At 37.6% G+C, this 19616-nt stretch overlaps 1 protein-coding gene across 1 annotated transcript in view; it reads left to right on the top strand.

Moving 5' to 3' along the window:
* The first annotated feature begins 307 nt into the window (after window positions 1-307).
* The window catches only part of GALNTL6 (polypeptide N-acetylgalactosaminyltransferase like 6), a 1149397-nt gene continuing 1130088 nt past the window's right edge, over window positions 308-19616 (top strand). The window contains exon 1 of the mRNA XM_060155818.1: window positions 308-445. Within this exon, the coding sequence (XP_060011801.1) occupies window positions 308-445 (138 nt within the window). The remainder of the gene's footprint in view (window positions 446-19616) is intronic.

The raw sequence follows: 19616 nt of genomic DNA, 5'->3' as shown, positions 1-19616 counted from the left end.
TTACTCCGTTGCTCTTTTAGTGGGAGGTCGATAGGCTGAATGATTTCCCCAGTCAAGTCATTTACTTCTGAGCCAATAGATGATGCCTTCGTCATAGTTTTCTGGGGGGAAAGTAACTCTGCGTTGCTTCTGCAGACGCCCAACTCCCTCTGAATCGTGCACCTTGGTGCTGAGCACACAGCAAAAGTTTTTAGCTTCTCCTCAGTTTCTGGTGCTTCTCAGGGGAGAGGAAAGGACTTTGGCTTTAAACACAAGAGGCGGTCAGGGTACCATCTCCTTTAACTTTTCTTCTGTGTGATCATTTGCGATGAAGAGGAAACAGAAGAGATTTCTGCAGATGACTTTGTTATTCATGGTGGCTGTAATTTTCCTGCCCAGTATCGGTCTCTGGTCGCTGTACAAGGATAAGCACCTGGTGAAATCGACGGAGCCCGGAGAGCAGCAGGTAAGTGCCGCGCTTACCTGGGAAAGATCCCAGGAGGCTGGTGAGGCTGGTGAGGCTGATGAGGTTGCAGCCGCGGCCACAGCTAGCAGGTGTGCGGCATCCTTGGGTTCACTCCCAAGTCTTTGCAGAGCTGATGTTACAGGACTCCAGACACTTTGGGGTTTAAGCAAGTAGCCGTTTTAAGGTCGCGATCAATGACATGGGAGAAATGCCAAATAAACTAGAAAAGAAGGATGAGAGGCCAAGAGGAAGACATAACCTCTCACCGTTGATCTTTAGGTTGATTTTTGGCTTGAGGTGCATGAAAAGTAACTAACCGTGCTTATTTGTGGGATGTGGGAGAGGGCTTGGTACAAGTTCAGTCTCAGGGAATTGTGTTTGCTTCTCACTGAGTTTGCGTGTCTGTATTAAAGTGAATTGGGCCAGTTAAATCGTGAAACTTGTAAAGGGGTTCTCAAAAACCAAGTTACAGTTTTCTATATTTTTGGTTGTAATTTTTGCTTAGCAACAGCTTTTTGCCCTGTGGAAACGTAAAGTCTCTTTCTCCTTCGCTGTTGTTAAGGTGCGGTGGGGAGGTCTTCAGGCAGTTACTAAGGAGGTCGCTCAGTTTCGCAGTCTGGCGATAAGTTTGTTGCTAAACGCTTACCTTCATGTCCAAAACACCACGTAGTGGATACACACACACACACACACACACACACACACATAATATGCAGTCCCTTAGTGCGTGCATCGCTCATCATATCTTAGCATGGATCAAAATAACTATCATTCTTAACAATAAAGCAAAATATCCTTCACAAAATGTTGATGAGATTCAATATTGTTGAATTCCTTGTTTACTAATAAACTAGCTTCTGCGATTAAACTTTTAACAACAGACTGAAGCCTTCCTCATGATATGGATGTAACACTTCTTTAGCTGGTCCTGTACATCACCTCGGAATATTAATGTTCTTAATTTCAAGGGTCATCACCCATGTACACTATGTACCTTTCGCACACAGAAGGCGTTTAGGTAGCCCAGTTGTGGACGACAGGGATATTTATTTATGGGAATTAAATATTCGCTCTTATACTTAATAAAGTGGAATTTCTCAGGATTGGAATTCTGAGGGGAAGCGCTGACATGTTTTCATTTCATTGTTGACTTCTGTCATCCTTTCTAATAGGGGTATAACTTTGATTTGAAGTATATTCTGTCATTCCAATAAAAAAAAACGAAGGTGGATACTTTGGATGTGAAACTTTTTTCCCCTATATAGATCATTTATTTCTCCAACCCTTAAGAGAAAGTGAGATTTTGTTAACATTAGTAGTTAATTATTAAAATTACTATTATTAAGATTTCCATTCCAATATTGATAAAATGACAAAAACAAAATGATTTTCCCTTGAATTTTGCTAATTCAATTAACAGTAGCCATCTGGATTATTTGCTGGGATAGCTAACATAAAACACTCATTAATCTTATTAATGAGATATTTACAACTTTCCCACCAGCTCTATTGATTTTTACCCTTAATGAGAAATCTGTTTGTTCAATGGCATAAAAAAAAATAAAGTGTGGCAAACCAACTCTCTGGCTTGTTATTATAATCTCTAAAAGAGTTTTCTTGTTTCTGATTCTTTTGTGGTACAAATGATATTTAATATCAGGTGAAAAATCAGTGGGTGTGAAAGGAATGGAGCAGCAAGAGAAGGGGCTGTTTCTCAAAGTTTCATACCTTGAAGAGTGAATACCTGAGATTGATGGGGATTTTGTGACATTCCAGCTTGAGAGTCCTAGGTAGCAGTTTTAAAACCAAGAATAAACAAAAGGCAGTATGTGCCGTAAAATGAATGTTAGTTGCATACTTCAGTATTTTTTAGCCTAAATAATGATTTTAAAACTAATACTTTCTTACAGATACAAAATAAAGTTGAAAAGGTAGAAATCACTTACTGAAAGATAGAATTCATTGTAAAACAGGAAAAGATAAGATTTCATTGGTTTTATTCTATTATTAAATCTAATTGGAAAGAAAATTAGGATATGTTGACATCATTATACAGGTATTGGATAGTAAGTTAAGTCATATATATATATATATCTGCATATATATGTGTGTGTGTGTGTGTGTGTGTGTGTATATATGTATATATATATATATGTATATATATGCACTTGACCAAGTAAAATGTGACTTGCAATGAGGAATTAAGCATGCTTAATATTGTGATGTAGTATTTTGCTAATGTGTCTACATTTCAAAGTTAGTAAGTCAGCTAAATACATAAGTTTTCAATTGAAGCATATAACTTGACTATCGGGTAATGTGTTATTTAAATTTAGTACTTTCTTTTAAAAAGACGTTTTCATGGTTAATTGCTAACTGTCCTTCAAAAACCATCTTTTACTATATATTATCACCAAGTTGTAAAATGCTATGGGAGGGGATAACGTGCTTATCATTGGCAGTGGTCAGCACTGAAGGAGTCAAAACCAGTCACGTGCCGGAGGAAGAGTCTGGTTTTGCAGCCATTCTGTGGGACAGGGCAGTCCTGGTTCTAAGTGTGGTCCCAGGAGTGGGAAACCTTCACTGTTTTAAACAGTTTAATGTACAGTGGCTTGCAGGAAAATACTTCATGGAAATTCAACATAATGGAATGGCTAATACTTTAAAAATCCCCTTCACTTGTATCTTATCAGAGCACATCACTAATAGTTTGTGTGTCTACTACTCAGTATAAACGGTTTTAGTATATTCTGAGATAAATTAAAGGGAGGTAAAAGAGAAAACAAACATGGATAGACACTGTGTATTAACTGTCATGATGTTTAGTATTTCACACATATTTTCTCAGGTCTTCTATACTATTACAAGTTAATCATTTGTATTTATAGTACTTTCCCACTAAAAGTAATATGTGTAATAATTCCCATGATATTAAAATATTTGCCCCATCTGTGATGCAGGAAAAATATGAAATAAAAACCCCTAAATTGTTCACCTAAAAGGCTTGTTTTTTCCCCCTCACACAACCAATGAGGAGCAAAAAAATAGTTATAATAATGGAATAATTAAGAGGCTAATTTTATGGTTTGGACTCTGCACGATTGGAATCAAGTTGCAGAAGGAAATATTAAGCTCTTAAGAATTTTAAGATTTCTATGAAAAATTTATAAAAATTATGATTTTATAAAATATTGTAGAGTTCCTGTTGAGATGTTATTAAATTATCAATCATAATTGTCATGTTATTTTCAGTTGAGTTATATTTGTTGCTTTTTTGTTGTTATTGGGATGATTTAGGTACCTCCTTTATGTGTTTTAGAAATATATACATGTATTAAACATCATCTGTTGATAATGAATTTGATATTTAGCTGAAATGACCCCTGTATAGTTATTGTATAGTAATTCCTAATTTCATTCTTTCAGACTTTGAATTGCTGCTCTTCTCTGGTTTCAGCTGCAATTGAATTGAAGTTACATATTTAGATCTTAATTAAGCTGTGCCGTAGGATGATGTTAGAGCAAAGCAATATTTTAGAGCAAAACTACTGCATCCAGCATTATTATACCTCTCTTTGTAATCATTTATGCAAGTACAGGTAAATAAAAAGGACCCCAAAACACAATCTTTTCTTAAATACATACATTAAAGAGATCATTTTTTTTTAAAGCAGCTGTAAAGTAGTTCAGCAACTAAGTTGAGATGCAGCTCAATTCTCAATACGAGTGCGAGAATAATAATTCAAGAATATTCAGAATATGAAGAGGGTTTTGCAATTTTTGAAATAAAAACAAGGATCGAAATCCCAGAACTTTAAATTACATGTTTTCAGAATTGTTCAGAATGATTTTAGAAGCTTGTGTTTGGCTTGGATTTTTTTACCATATGAAATAAACCAAAAGACAACACTAGACACCCAAGTCACTTTTAAATTGTAGAACCTTCTTATTTCTTTGTCCTTCAGAATTTCTCTTTATAAAACAGGGCTAATCAAGCTTGCATGGTAAGTCCTGAGATCACATCTTGGCTGTGGAAAATACTGTGATGTAATATTTTGCTTTTAATCAGATCCACAAGTGAACTGTACTTGACCATGTGGGGCTCAACCTCCATTATTTAAAAAACAAAACAAAACAAAACTTTCCTGAGACTCCTCAGCATCTTTGTCCAACTTTTCCAACATCCATCAACACCACACTTGGGAGAGGGAGAATTCATCTTTTTGGCAAGAACTGTTTTCTGTGGCATTTTAAACTTATCTTGTGATGCGAAGATGTCAGATATTTGGAGCCAAGTTTATGCAAACCTTGTCGTGCTTTTCTTTGTCACCCTGACCATAAGGCTGCAAGGGTGTCTGTGTTTCTTCTCCAGCAAACATCTTAGATATTGGAAGAGCTAAAAACAGGAAAAAAAAAAAAAAAAGAAAAAGTAAGGTTTTCACTCCTCTTGCACTCAGGGTGGTGGTACATTGTCAACACACTAGGTGTGAAGTGATGCATTGGTTTGAGCCATACTCTTCTTAATTAGCTAAGATATAGATTTTAAATTAGGGTGCTGGAGGACCTTTTCTTGAATTTATGGAAAATCCGTCTTGACACACTCCAGGATTGCAACACCCAGACCCCCATACCAAGTGCCTTAATTATTGGCTGTGACCTAGTGGGTCTGGACATGATTAGTTCACCACCTTGCCCCGTGGGAGGCAGCATGGAACAGTATCTTATGTTCACAGTCTGTTAAAAAATGAGATAGTTTTTTTTTTTTTCTCCTCTCTGTTCATTTCTGAACAAGCTGTGCTGAATCAATTAACCTCCTTTACATTTTATTTTTCTATAAGAGAAACCAAATCAAGGGTGGAATATATAGGCAGAAGGGTGAGAAAGTTCGCTGTTTTAGTGTGTAGAGAAGATAATTGAGTTTTGTGTGTGGAAGTTTTGTCAGGAGTCGCCATGACAACCTGTAAGGAAGTTTGCAATGGCATCTCTCCTTGGAACATTCTATACAGATGAAAGTCAGCTAAGGTGCACCCAGGATAATCTGAAAGAGAGGAAAAGAGTTCAGATAACTCTTGGTGTAAGTGGCGTGTATCCTCAGGTCAGGAGGTGTTTGGTCCAGCAGCCTCTCATTCTCATTTGCTTGGCTTGCTTATGATGAGGCGATACTTCAGATTCTTAAAACCACCAGACGTGATCACGTTATTCTTCTCCTTCCTTCATTTTTACATATGTGTTTACAAAAGTGCTGTTATAGAGTCAAAGGTGCAAATGTGCAAAGAAATAGGACGTTCTGGAGACCATAACAAAGGTGAAGACAGACTCATAAATGAGGTACTTGCTCTCTTAGGACCTCTGTCCGTCACCCCACAGAGCTAACTATTCCTGAATTAGCTCAAAATGTAGTGGTGATGCTTGAATAGATAACCAAAAAGAACAAATAAGACACGTTCGTGCCGCTGAGAATATGTATTTAGACAGGCACAAAAATATCTATACTGGTTTTATTTAAAGTTGAAAAGAAGGGGCAGGGCATCCAGAAATGTCAAGAAACATTTGGTGAGGAACCCCACCATCCCCAACTAATATGTTAATGTCTGTTACTACCAACTCCAACATGGTGGCCAGAAAGAGGGTGAAGAAATAAAGATATACCTAGGGTTTAAGGTAAATCACATCAATGTTTTCTTCTACTTTTCTACTTCCAGTTTAGTGGGAAAAAATATGGGCCAGATTGGCAGTATTCTCCAATTAAATGTATTCATTTCACATACTTATTTAGCAACACACATATACATGTACATGCATCCACACACATGGTCTCACTTATGAAGAAAAAATAAATCCACCCAACTGTTTCACTTTCTACAATTTTTTTTTTGTACTTTTGTAACTTCTTGCTTTTTCCATTGCTTTGACTCTGCAAAACAACTTTTCATCAGCTGAGTTTGAAGCTCATTTAAATGTTATTAATTTAATTCTAGGAAAGTATGGAGAGAGAGAAAGACAAGTGCATGTGTCTCTAGAAGTGTGAAAATCACAATAAGGATTTAGCCTGTGAGAGTTGCACAGATTATAAATAGTGCAATTTATTGTTATCCAGTGATATTATCAAGGAAGTTGTGGCTGCCAGAGGCCGGGGTGGTGGCTACCATCTCTCTGTTACAGGGAACGGTGTGCCTCAGTGAGAGCAGAAGAGGTTCATTTCGAATTTACTTAAAGTTCCCAAATCCTCAATGGAATGTTACTTCAGTACTTGAAGTCTAGAAAGCCACAGTCAGGAGATTTTATTATCAGTCATTTTGATCTTTTTTATTATACAGTAAGTTCCCTACATAATGAACCTTCCAGTTCAAACTTTCAAAGATACGAGCGTGCACTTGCATGTCCCGTCACGTGAGTTAGCTCACGTGCCTGGTGTACCTTGTCACGTGCGCGCATCCTGTACAAGTGGTTGTGCTTTTGTGTACTTTACCATACAGGACTGTATAGAGTGCAGTAGTACAGTATCTTTATTTCTTGCCTGTTCCCTCGATGCCAGCCCCTGGATGCCAGCTGTTGTATTGGACCACTGTACTTTTCAAGGGACTGTACTGTAAGATTAAAAATATTTTATTTTTTGCTTGTTTTTAAAGTATTATTTGTGTGAAAAGTATTATAAACCTATTACAGGACAGTACTATATAGCCGATTGTACCAGTTGGGTACCTAGGCTAACTTTGTTGTACCTACGTTGGACTTCACGAACGCACTCTCAGAGCGGAACTTGTTTGCATGTAGGGGACTTCTTGTAATAAAAGGACCAAATTGTCAGGACTCCCACTCAGGTTTGAGTGAGTTTTTTTTTTTTTTCTTTTTCCTTAAATGTGGTATGTCTACCCAGCAAGAAATCCACTTGAACTTAATTTGAGGAGAAATAGCAGAATTTCCATATTGTCTCGTTCTCTTTTAGTAATTAGGCTGGTTCCAGCATGTAGCACTTTGGGACATTTAGCGAGTCATGGGTCTTCCTCAGGTCAGTTTTCTCTAAGTCAGATGGATCTGATGATACCATTCTCGTGTTGTTATTTATGGTGAGGATTAAATGCTTTGTATCTTGGACAGCATATAATAAGGGTTAATGAATGTAGATCATTGTTATACATAGTATAAGTGTTTATAAGCAATCATTGCCTTTAGCAAGGTAATTAGTGTTTGCTTAATAAATATTTACAGATGGTTTCTCTTTGCAAGGCAATGTCAAGGCAGCCCAGCAGAGCAATGAATGTGGTACAGGACTTGCCATGGGATGTTAAATCTGGCGGAGAGGACTGTTGAAGAAACAAATAAATAGGGTCTAGAAAGTAAAAGGGCTTTTTTTTTCCCCATAATTTTTTGGTCCAGTATTTAAGGACAAGTTGTTAATTTTATTTTACATATAATCATTTATTGCAAAAAACCTGATTTTTTTGGTATATTGTATTGAACATTTTTCTAAAATTGAGGCTTTTAATAAAAGAGGAAAAACACTGCGATGTTTCTTTGTAGTGACCACCCTGACTTGCTATAACAAATAAAGTCCATGGCTCACATATAGGCATTTTTCCCCTACATTAATTACAAGTCAGAGTCTGAGAACTTAAACTTTTGTTGTTTAAGTCTTGGTTATCAGAGGCACTGAATAATTGTGAAGACAAAAATTAAAAAGCTGAGTGGGAACAATTGTTAACTACTTCAGTAACTAGGAAGCTCTTTATAGGGTAACTGTTTCCTTCAGTAGAGTTAGGGGGATACAGAAAAAGCATATGGTGTTGTACCCATTCTTAATTTTCTCACTAGTGAATTAGAGAGATACAATTGATATTCATGAAACAAAGAAACAAGCAGTACACAGGAGCATTTTCTGTGTGTGTGCTGGGCTTTTAGAAAAGGAAGAAAGTGATCTAACTCCTGCAGGTCTTCATTCCTACAGGGTTGAGCCCTGTCTTGTTATGAAAATTAGACAAGGTTGGGGTTAGGCTGAGGGAAAGTCAGATACTTCAAGTTCTTATGCTGGTCTCACCACTTTCCAAAATACATCCTCTTGGGCAAGACAGTTTACATCTTTGAACAACAGTTCCTCATATGTTGACACAGATAGAACCTCCTAAAGGGTAGCAGAGGGAACAAATTGGATTAATATATGCAAATTGGTTCATAATAAATGCTCAGTTGAGGGAAGCTTAGCAAATAGTATTACTACCATTTTTTTCAGTTTTTAGAATATCCATAGAAGGTAGTAAATAAACTTAATATTGTGTACATCTAATAAAGATATAATAAAACTTCTAAAGTACACCACTATCGATCTGCCTGTCCATTATTGATAAAATAGATGTTTATTTGGTATGTGCAGGATACTGTGTAGCCCCTGAGGCAAATGAGTGATGAAGAGAGAAATCTGTTTTCAATGAGCTTACGATTTATTAGTTAAGAGAAGGCATGTACAACACCTATAATATAGGGATGGATTAAATTATTTTTTTAAGAAATAGATATTCTAATTATTTAGAGTTTAGAAGAGGTAGAGAAAACATGTTCTTGTGTGATATTTATGTCGGGCCCTAAGGGTTTTCTGTACTGATTTAATCCTCCAGTGATTCATTGAGACAGGTGCTTCTATAGAACCCCGATTCACAGTTAAGTAAGGTGCAAAGACAAAATTTGAGTCCATGTCCTCTGGGTCCATAAAAAGAGAAGATAATGATCTGTGTTAACAGCTACATAGTTTATGGCAAGTGAGGACTCTGAAAAGGTCATTGGGTTTGGTAGTTACTTGTACTCTCGGGATGGTAGTTACACAGAGTAGTAGAGGACTAAACAAAATCGTAAAAGATTACATGGAAAGACTAATCGATAAGAGTTATCGGTGGGATCGACGTTGACATTAAAGGGCTGAATGTGGGGTCCTGGTTGACAGCGAGAGGAAGGCTGGTGCAGAGAGAGAGTGAGGAACTGGCCACTGAAGAGGATGCAGGTGGTGCAGACAAGCAGGAGAGATGCAGGAAAGCTTGTCATGAGCTAAATGGTCAATTCAGAGCCTGTGCTTTTAATAGTTTGAGAGCCTCTTGGCAGGGAGGTCTCAGAATTTCCCTATGCGGTTGTCTTACTAATCTGTAGAGGTAATTAAACATTTGTGAAATGTTCCGTAAAATGGGAAACTATATCTTATCTATCTAGCTGATATATCTATAATTCAAATTATATATGTATTCCTATAATAACAACTGAAGACTGTAATATTGAATGAGGATGCCGAAAAACCATGCAGCCACCTGACCAATAAGACAACAATGTACTTGTCAAAATCAATGCAGATAATGAGCAGATACACAGAGTAAAGGAGAAAAGCAAGGCATTAAGTTTATAATAGGGTAGATGGTGGGATGGGGTGGCGGTATTTATTATAAGGATAAGGAGATAATAGTCTTCAGTTGCCGAGAATTTCAAAATAGTTTAAAAATAATAAAAGTAATAAAATGATTATGATACAAGCAATAAGAATAAAATAGTAAAAGATACTATATTAATAATAAAGTTATATAACAGTGAGTTCTTACCATGTATAAGATACCACGTTAAGCTGTTCTTAACTAGTCACAACAAACATGAAATATGTAAAATTGCTATCCTATTTTTAAATGCAAAGTGATTTCTTAAAAATTTATCAAGATCATACAGTGTTTATTCTGCCAATACAAAATGTTGGACTATGTATAATGTCCCATATTATGCAACTACATTGGAAATATCCTAGACCACAGCAACACAAGAAATTATATATTAACTCAACTGTGAAAGGAAACAGGCACAGTAGTTAAGGGCACGGACGTTAGAGCCAGGCTGCCTAGTTTTAGTTCCAGTTCTATTACTTGCTACCTGTTTGACCTTGAGCAAGTTATTTCTCTTCTCTGAGTCTTAGAGTTCCTGTTTCTAAAATGGGTGTAAAAACATTTCTCACTTGATTCAGTTGATGTGAGGGTTAAATAAGTTAATATGCATAAAATGCTTGGAAAACTGGATTGCACATAGCAAGCTATTTTTTAAAATTTATTTTGTTTTTTTAATTGAAGTTGATGTACAATTATGTACCTTACAGCTGTAGAATATAGTGATTCACAATTTTTAAAGTTATATTCCCCCTATTGTACAATATATCCTTGTAACTTATTTTATACATAATAGTTTGTACCTTGTACTCCCCTCCCCCTATATTGCCCCTCCCCCCTTCCCTGTCCCCACTGGTAACCACTAGTTTGTTCTCTGTATCTGTGAGTCTGCTTCTTTTTTGTTATAATCACTAGTTTGTTGTTTTTAGATTCCACATGTAAGTGATATCATACAGTATTGGTCTTTCTCTGTCTGACTTATTTCACTTAGCATAATGCCCTCCAGTTCCATCCATGTTACTGCAAATGGCATTATTTCATTCTTCTTTTTATGGCTGAGTAATATTCCATTGTGTATATGCAGCATATCTTCTTTATCCGCTCATCTGTCCATGGACACTTAAGTTGCTTCCATATCTTGGCTACTGTAAATAATGCTGCTATGAACATTGGGGTGCATTTCTCGTTTTGAAATAGCAAGCTATTTTAAAGAGTTAGCTATTATTACCTGTTAGAATCTAGAGAACTGAGGTTGGATGAAAAGGAAAAGTACGTCCCTACACCATCTCTTTCATAGAGCCATCATGAGGATATAAATACTTTTGCATTTACAAAAAATATTTGAAGCACCTTTAACTTCTTTCTCTTTCAGTTTTTTACTCTCAGTAGCCCATACAGAAATAATACAGCTCTTACTTTGAAAGTTTTCCTAATTTGAACCAAGGTCTCATACAGCCCTACATGTCAGGAGCAAACTAGGTTTCATCAGGGAACTTAGTTCTTCCTGCCATATCCATTGACACCAGTGCTCTTGTGAGGACCTTGCCCCCAGGTTTTTCGTGCCTTTCTCTCCACATGGTGTTGATTTCTCAGTAAATACTCTGCCCTCAAGGGATAAAAATTATTTTATAAAATGTATCATTAAATCAGCCGAAGCTTCCAAAGAGGATTATCTAAGAAGGTCTTCGAGGGTAAATGGAATTTAAAGGTTATTTTCTGGTTGCTTCCAACAGTAATGTAGAATTGGCAAAACCAAGAGTGAGGCTGCTACAGACTAGAGCAGAATAGTCACTTGAGGAATGAAGTGTCGCCTTAATCCCTCTTCCAGTGCTTCAGGGAAGGAACTGCCTGGAAACACAGTAATTGCCAACTGTATAAAACTGGGAGGTGAGGGGAAATAAAAATGCTCTAATTCCACAGTGGAGGGAATTTTATCATTTCTTAGTTTAGTTTAACAGAGGGTGTCAGATTAACAACTATGTAACAGGACTATGTCTCCACTTCACTTCCTTAGAAACTTTCAACTTTTCTTCCACGAGCTGAAGGAAATTACATGCTCTGCAAAATCCTCAGCATTTCTAGGTGAAGATCTTGAGTTCTAATATATGAAATATGGATGGAAAGATAAACACCGGGGACGCCAAGGGGATCTTATTCAAGAAAGCGTAGAAATACAAGCCAATCTCTCACCTTACCCCCCTCCTCTCCTTATTCCCGCTCAGACCCTTCTTACCTCCCCTTTTCCCTTTGAAGTTTTCCTTAAAGAAACATTTCATGCAGGGATGGATTTGATCAATTCTCAACCCTATGAATGGATGGAAGCCTTGAAACACTTAAAAAAAAACAACAACAAAAAACTTGAGTCTTTTGCATCATAAAAAAAGATTCTGTTGAGCCTAATTGCATTTCCAAGTTTTGAAAGTTGTGAGAAACGTTTGTTTTAGCTCGAGGCTTCTGCTGTTTGTTCTTTGTTGCTATTGTTTTGTTTGTAATACTGGCGGCCGCCACCTTCTTCCAAACTATGTAATCAGAAAGTAAGTATCGCCTAGTTGTGTCACCCCACGGGAAGTGACCTTCTGTCAGTTCAAAGTACAGACTGGCACAATGAAGCCAAAACTACCAGGAAAGAATCGATCTCTGCCTTCCTGTTTAGCTCTCTTCCCTGTTTTCCAAAGCTGCCCCCCCCCCCCCCCCCCCCCCCCCCCCGCTTCCTCTTCTCTCCTAGATCTCCCAGGCCTCCACCTGTCTTATGCTCAGCAGACAGCCTGGGCTCATTCTTCACTGAAAGCATAGAATGTTCATATTGAGAGAAACAAGACTTCATGCCGTAAAATCAGAAAAAGTACCTGCGTTATTTCCCAGTTGTCTCCATGCCTCCTGTCACCACGCAACATGCTTTAGGATAAATGTGGAACTTCTATCCAGATTATAGATCACAACTTTTTTTCCTAGCAGTTTCACGTATTGACTTTTTTCTTCTCATTCATTTGTTTTCAGCCTTTTCCTCTTTGATCCATCCTTCACATCAATACTGCTCAGGTTTCTAAAATAAAGCAAAGGAAATACCCCTCAGGGCCACACAACCCTAGAGCTACTGCCCTATTTTTCTCCTTCTCTTTTATGTATTTTTTTTTTGGCTGTGTTGGGTCTTCCTTGCTGCACACGGGCTTTCTCTAGTTGTGGGGGGGGGGGCTACTCTTCGTTGCGGAGCACGGGCTCTAGGTGCGTGGGCTTCAGTAGTTGTGGCATGCGGCCTCAGTAGTTGTGGCTCGCGGGCTCTAGAGTGCAGGCTCAGTAGTTGTGGCGCACGGGCTTAGTTGCTCCCCGGCATGTGGGATCTTCCCGGACCAGGGCTCGAACCTGTGTCCCCTGCATTGATTCTTAACCACTGGATTCTTAACCACTGCGCCACCAGGGAAGCCCTCTCCTCTTAATAATCAAACTTGATGCCTCCGACTTCTGACTTTCTCCTGCTTCTACACACCTCAGGCTGGGTCCACCTCCTCTATCGTACGCTAACTGCCTTCACCAGTGTCACCAGAAGCCTCTTGGTAGTTAATTCCAAAAGTACTTCTCACTAGTCCTATTACTTGAGAGAATTTAAACACTCTCTCTTACTTGAAACAATCATCTTCATCTGAGGAGAAGAGGTGGTGGGTTGGGAGACTTGAGCAGAGAATAGGTTGGGAAAAGCATCGTTGGAAAACGAAAAAGAAGGCTGAACAGAAAAGCACAGAGTGATTCTTCACGAGTAATGTCACTTCACCGTGCAAATGCCTGTTTCAGTTCTCTCCCCGCTGCCCATCCCAACCATCGCCCCTACACAAACACATCCACCAGAGTCCTGAACAGACTCCTGAAAATATCCTATTCCTCAGGGTCTCTACAATTACTTCTTGTTTGGGACTTGCCCTAGGAGGGAGGGCAACTCAATCAGACCCTCATCATTCCCGTTATCCTATTTCAGGTGATAATACCTACATCGTGACGTATAATCCAAATTTCCCTTTGAGCATATTGTCCACACATCAATCTGAAATCTAGAAACAGGTATTGTAAACTTTCAGTGTCTGAAATGAAATTCCTGTTTCCTTCCACTCCCTACACCTGTTCTCCTCCTGTGTCTCTTGTCTAAATGAAGTTCACCGTCATCCATCTAGGTACTTGTTATAATTGGGACCTTCATTATCTCGACTCTCAAATTCAATTATTTGCTAAGCACTAGCAATTCTTCAGGAAATATCTCTCTCGAGTTCATCCGAATCTCTCTATCCTCATTGTCTCCACCGTGGTTGGACATAAACACTTCACTGGATTTCTGTAGGGGACCCTTCACTTGGTCCTCCCACCTCCAGCCTGGGCCTCTCTCTGATCCACCCTCGGGGAAGCCAGCGCTTAACCCAACAGGCCACTGTGATCTGTACATCTATTCATTGATGCCTTTAAAATTCAAATTCTTAAATATGTCTTTACCATTTTAAATTCTTAAGGAACCGGACTGCTCACTGCCAATTCCCTAAACGCCAACCACTTTGAACTTTTTTACGTTTCTGAGAATATCATGGGTTTTTTTTCCTCTAGGAATTTGCATAGATTTCATCTTCAGTCTTGCTTGGGTAGTTTCTACTTTTCTTCACGCTCTCCCTGGGAAACATTTTCTCATCTCCCATCTTGGGTTAAGTAGCTTTCCTAAATGTTTCCTAAGAAAAAATGTCTTTTTCCCATGTTTTTGATGGAACGTAGTTGGTATATTAACTACCTGTTTAGGTAGTTTATCTGTCATTAATCAGTAAGTGTTTAAACTTAGTAGTAGGTCAAATGGTGCCCCCCTAAAGGTATGTCCATATACTGATCCATCAAACCTGGGAACGTTACCGTAGCTGGAAAAAGGACCTTTGCAGATGTAATTAATTTAAGGACCTTTAGATGTGAACATCATTCTGTATGATCCTGCTGGGCCCTAAACCCAGTGACAAGTGTCCTTATAAGAGACACACAGGGGAGATTTGATGGACAGAAGGGAACACAGAAGAGGGAGATGCAGGGAGAAGGAGACAGGGATTGGAGGGCTGGGCCCCCGAGCCACGGACGCTGAGGACCCCCGGCAGCCCTAGAAGCTGAAAGAGGCAAGGGAAGATTCTCTCCTAGAGCCCCCAGACCTGGTGCAGCCCTGTCCACACGTTGTTTTGGGTTTCTGGCCTCCAAAACTGTGAGAGAATATATTTCTCTTGTTTTAAGCCACTCAGTTTGTGGTAATTTGTACCACAATCCCAGGAATCTAATACAGTGAGGAGTTGCTTTTCATGTTCCACTGTTTAATTCCAGAGCCTGGCATGACCTGCCCACAAATTAGGCCCTCAACAAATATTTCTTGAAAGAACGAAGAGTGATAGACATGAGTTGTTGTCTGTGTACTGAACTTATTTGAGCTCAGCTATAGATGTACAAAAAGATTACAGTATGCACAACTCAATATGTATGTCTAAATAACATGTTAGGTTTATGAATATAAGGAAGTAAGCTATGTCATACTCATGAATTAAGGTTCCAGTTACATGTTTTTGTTCTGTCAATCTCACCCTGACTAAATGTGCTATGATGTCAACACTTGACTGATTCTGAAAATCACAATGAGATTTCATCATATAACAATCTGAGTATAGGACATATGTGTGACACCAATAACCTTAGTGAAAAAAAGATAGTCACCTTTGGACAAGGCAATGAGAAGGTAAAGAACAAAATATAATAACTGAATCTACTTTTTCCCTAATTATGTAAACACCACCAGTAGTATAACTCTTACATTAATAACTACTGTGGCAATTTAGGAAAGGCTTATTTTTAAAACTTTACTAATTAATAAAAAAAGCCTGTAGTTGAGTTCATTAATACAACCTTCAAGGGAGTACAGAGCAGCACACTCCATTGAAAGAAGTGATTTTGGAAGTACAGATTGATGTACTTCAAGGGGGTTATTTTAATTTCAGTGTTTCAGACCTCAAGATGTCTGTTAGTTTGATTCTCAAGTGCAGGCCTTCGTTTGAACAGCTCCCCTCCTTTTGAAAAAAGTCTACCTCAATTTACCTGTGTTTATTTTAATGAGCAGTTGTGCGTCAGGGATGTTGAAGCCGGGAGAGAAAGGGCGAACATTCAAGGGTAAAACTTATGAAAGAGATTAGGAAAACATTGTAAGAACTAGAGAAGATATGACAAGCTTTATTTGGTAGAAGCAGATTTAATACAGTGTCTTGGGGAAAAATCTCTTACTGTTCTGGTAATTAAGTAGCATTGTGTTTGATGAGATGGCCCCACAGCGTTTTTCACAATGCTACGTTACTTCAAGCGCATTCGTTATAGCTCCTCTTGTTTGTACTAGTATTATGGTCAGCTTTGATTTTGGCACTTTTTATTCTGACATTTCTATCGACAAGTCACCTCACTTTGACCTGCTTTCATTTCAGTTGCTTTTGTGTTCATCTCAATAGTGTATGAAAATGATTTTCAACACAAGGAGGTTTATTGACTGTATTCAGTTTTAAAAAGATGTGCAGAAATACATTAGAAGGAGTTGTTTAAATGAGGTCTTTTCTCTTAATGTTATCCATTCAATGACATTTGTAAGTCAAAATGTCATTGAAAATGTTCTTATAATTGGAGAAAAATCATACGTGCTCTCACGTATTATGACACATTGACTTGTGTCATAATATTTAGATGCTAAAACAGAACTTTCTAGGTGCTGTCACCTAACAAAATCATGTCCGTGGGTATTGTGTTAATTATGAGAAAATATGTGTATACATTTTTTAAGCACCTTGTCAGAACGGAACACCAAAGATTTTTTTTCCTGTTTACAACTCCTCATGTAATTTTACATGGTTTCTCTGAGTTTCTCCAGTTACATACTTTCGTTTATTTGAGATACATTCTGTCTTTGTCAGTGATCTAATGGAAATATACTTACTCTGGTTGATTCATCAGTATCTTTCATGTAGATATATACAAATGCTAATTTTTGTGATTATTTTCACATGAAAAGGTTTTCATTTTACTGATGCAATATATAAATTCTGATGAAAATTTCTTTAAAGAATACATTTTAAAATATTTTAATCTCGGTACAGCAATCAAATATTTGCTTCGGATATTTGTTTTAAAATATATACACTACCAAACGTAAAATAGATAGCTAGTGGGAAACAGCCGCATAGCACAGGGAGATCAGCTCGGTGCTGTGTGACCACCTAGAGGGCTGGGATAGGGAGGGTGGTAGGGAGGGAGATGCAAGAGGAAAGAGATAATGGGAACATATGTATATGTATAACTGATTCACTTTGTTATAAAGCAGAAACTAACACACCATTGTAAAGCAATTATACTCCAGTAAAGATGTTTAAAAAAAATTGGAAGCTTCTAATATGTTTGTCAGCATTTTCTCATTCGTTTTATTATTTTTTGCAAACTAGTCTGGAAGATGGGAAGGATACTCCCTATTAACATATAGATCTTATAAATCAATTTATTTCATTTCTTATTGGCTTGTGTCTCCTTTTAATTTTTTTACCCATGACTAGTTTTAGTTAGTGTTTTCCTTCCAGTATGTGTGGCACTGAATATTTATGCATCTACGTATATATATGTATTTTCATATATGTCATAGGCATGTATGAATTTTGTCCATTGTCAGCATTGATAGATATGTGAGTGCACTGCAAGAAAGTATTGAATAATAATTTTGTTTCTTGCTTTAGCAAACGTCATTTTGTTCTCTGGTTTATTGGGTTTGCGTATGAATCACTTTGCTGTACACCTGAAACTAATACAACATTGTAAATCAACTATACTCCAATATAAAATAAAAATTAAATTAAAAATAGAGCTATGACTAACAAAAATATCACTTAGGAATAATGAATAAGAATGATTTTTTTCTTTTTTACAATGGGCCCGGGTGAAAGAGTTGCAAAGTTAAAGCATAAAGGGTAAGTGGGTTTTTCTGCTAGCTGGTGGTGAATATTTGCAGCTAATATGTATATATTTCCAGACAAACATCAACATGCAGTCCTACCATCGACAAAGCGAAATGCTTAAGGTCACTTATCCTCATTTCAATCCAAATACCCAGAATTACACATCTGGGGACTACTTTTCAGTTTGTAGGGTTTCCCTTAAATGCTCACTTTAATCAATATAAAATAGTGCGAGATGTTCCAAATCTGATTTTGGTGACTGTCCCCTGTGCCCTGTTCCACATGACCTAGTTAGTGGCATGCTAAGTGGGGTTAGCAGTAGGTAAGTGCACAAAAATCATCTATGAAATCTAGGGGGAGATAGTAGAAATAGCTTTCCTTTTTGCCTGAATGTGAAGTACAGTATACCTTGTTTATCACACCATACAATGGATGCACAGTGAATGGCTATAGACTGGTGACTGACATTTTCCATACATTTGTGTTCCATTTATTAAAAATATTTATTGGCAATAATTAATGCTCTCTGTAGATGGATTCTCCGAATTTTCAAGTATCCTAGTCCAATTTTCATTAAGTTGTTAAATAGGCACTGCATTTCGCCACGATTTGTAGACACCGATAATATTAAGAACAGACTGAAGCTAGAGAAGAAAAATAATTCTCTTCCGCCATAAACCACCTGAATACGTGGTTAAAATCTTAACGATTCTGAAATTTTGATCACTTTCTTTTCTGATAGTGGTTTCTACATATTTCACTTGCACGGTGTGTTTCTGTTGTTTAAGCATAGTGTCATAGTTTGAATGTTACATAAAATGTGTTTCTATACAATGGTAAGCAGGAGTGTTTTTTTCTGCTCTTCAACTCCAGCATTTGCTAACAATACTGTCCACGTTATAACAGAGCATCAGATGACTCTGTTGCTAAGTTAGCCTTTGTCTGGATTTATAATAACACAGACTTTGACCTACTCAGTAAACATGCGGTCTAGCCTATTAAAATAAATACATTCAACTATGGGAATTGTTTTAGAACATGCTTACACATTTTGTTTTATTTTTCCCGTAAATGACCGTGGTTCTCTAACCCATGCTGTTCCTTATCCTCTAAAAACACAATGCTGTAGCAGAATTATTTCAACTGTTTGAAAATGCTGAGCAAACATGCAGTGTGATCTCCTTTTCATGACACTTTGCATGCATGTTTTCATGCTCTTGTCATGAATTAAGAAGCTGCTTGAACTGAAATATCCAAAAAAGACTTCATTCATTTATTAAATTAACTTTTTTTTTCCAGCCAAGGCTTCATATTTCCTGGCTTTAGGATAAAGCTTGGGACCCAGTTTGTAAGCAGATGCTCTAGTACAAAAAATTAATGTTCAATTTCAGGGAATTCTGTGATTTTGCGTGTAATTATTTTAAACCAAATATTGTTTTCCCATCGGCCAAATGGGGTTGATTGCCGTTTCAGGATAAGTAAAATAATCTTGTCTAACTTCTCATAAGTCAGATGAGGAAACTAAGCAAACATGTTAGCCAAAACAACACTGTGAATGACCAGGCAAGCCTGGGTTGAATTCCAGTCTTAAGTTTCCTGAGACTCATGAAGTGTTCCATATAACAGCACTGCTTTGCAAAGGTGTTCCTAATACTTCCGTCCTTTGGGAATGTCACACTGGAAGCTGAGGTTGATTGGCTTGGTAATTTAGGGCACCAATCCTGGTAAACTCTCCAAATAGTTCTTTTACAGGGAAACAACATAATGAAGTACTGTAAGGTTTTCTCTTACATTCCG

This window comes from Lagenorhynchus albirostris, chromosome 7, assembly GCF_949774975.1.
Source record: "Lagenorhynchus albirostris chromosome 7, mLagAlb1.1, whole genome shotgun sequence".
NCBI classification, from domain to species: domain Eukaryota; kingdom Metazoa; phylum Chordata; class Mammalia; order Artiodactyla; family Delphinidae; genus Lagenorhynchus; species Lagenorhynchus albirostris.
This window is presented reverse-complemented; position numbering and strand designations above follow the sequence as displayed.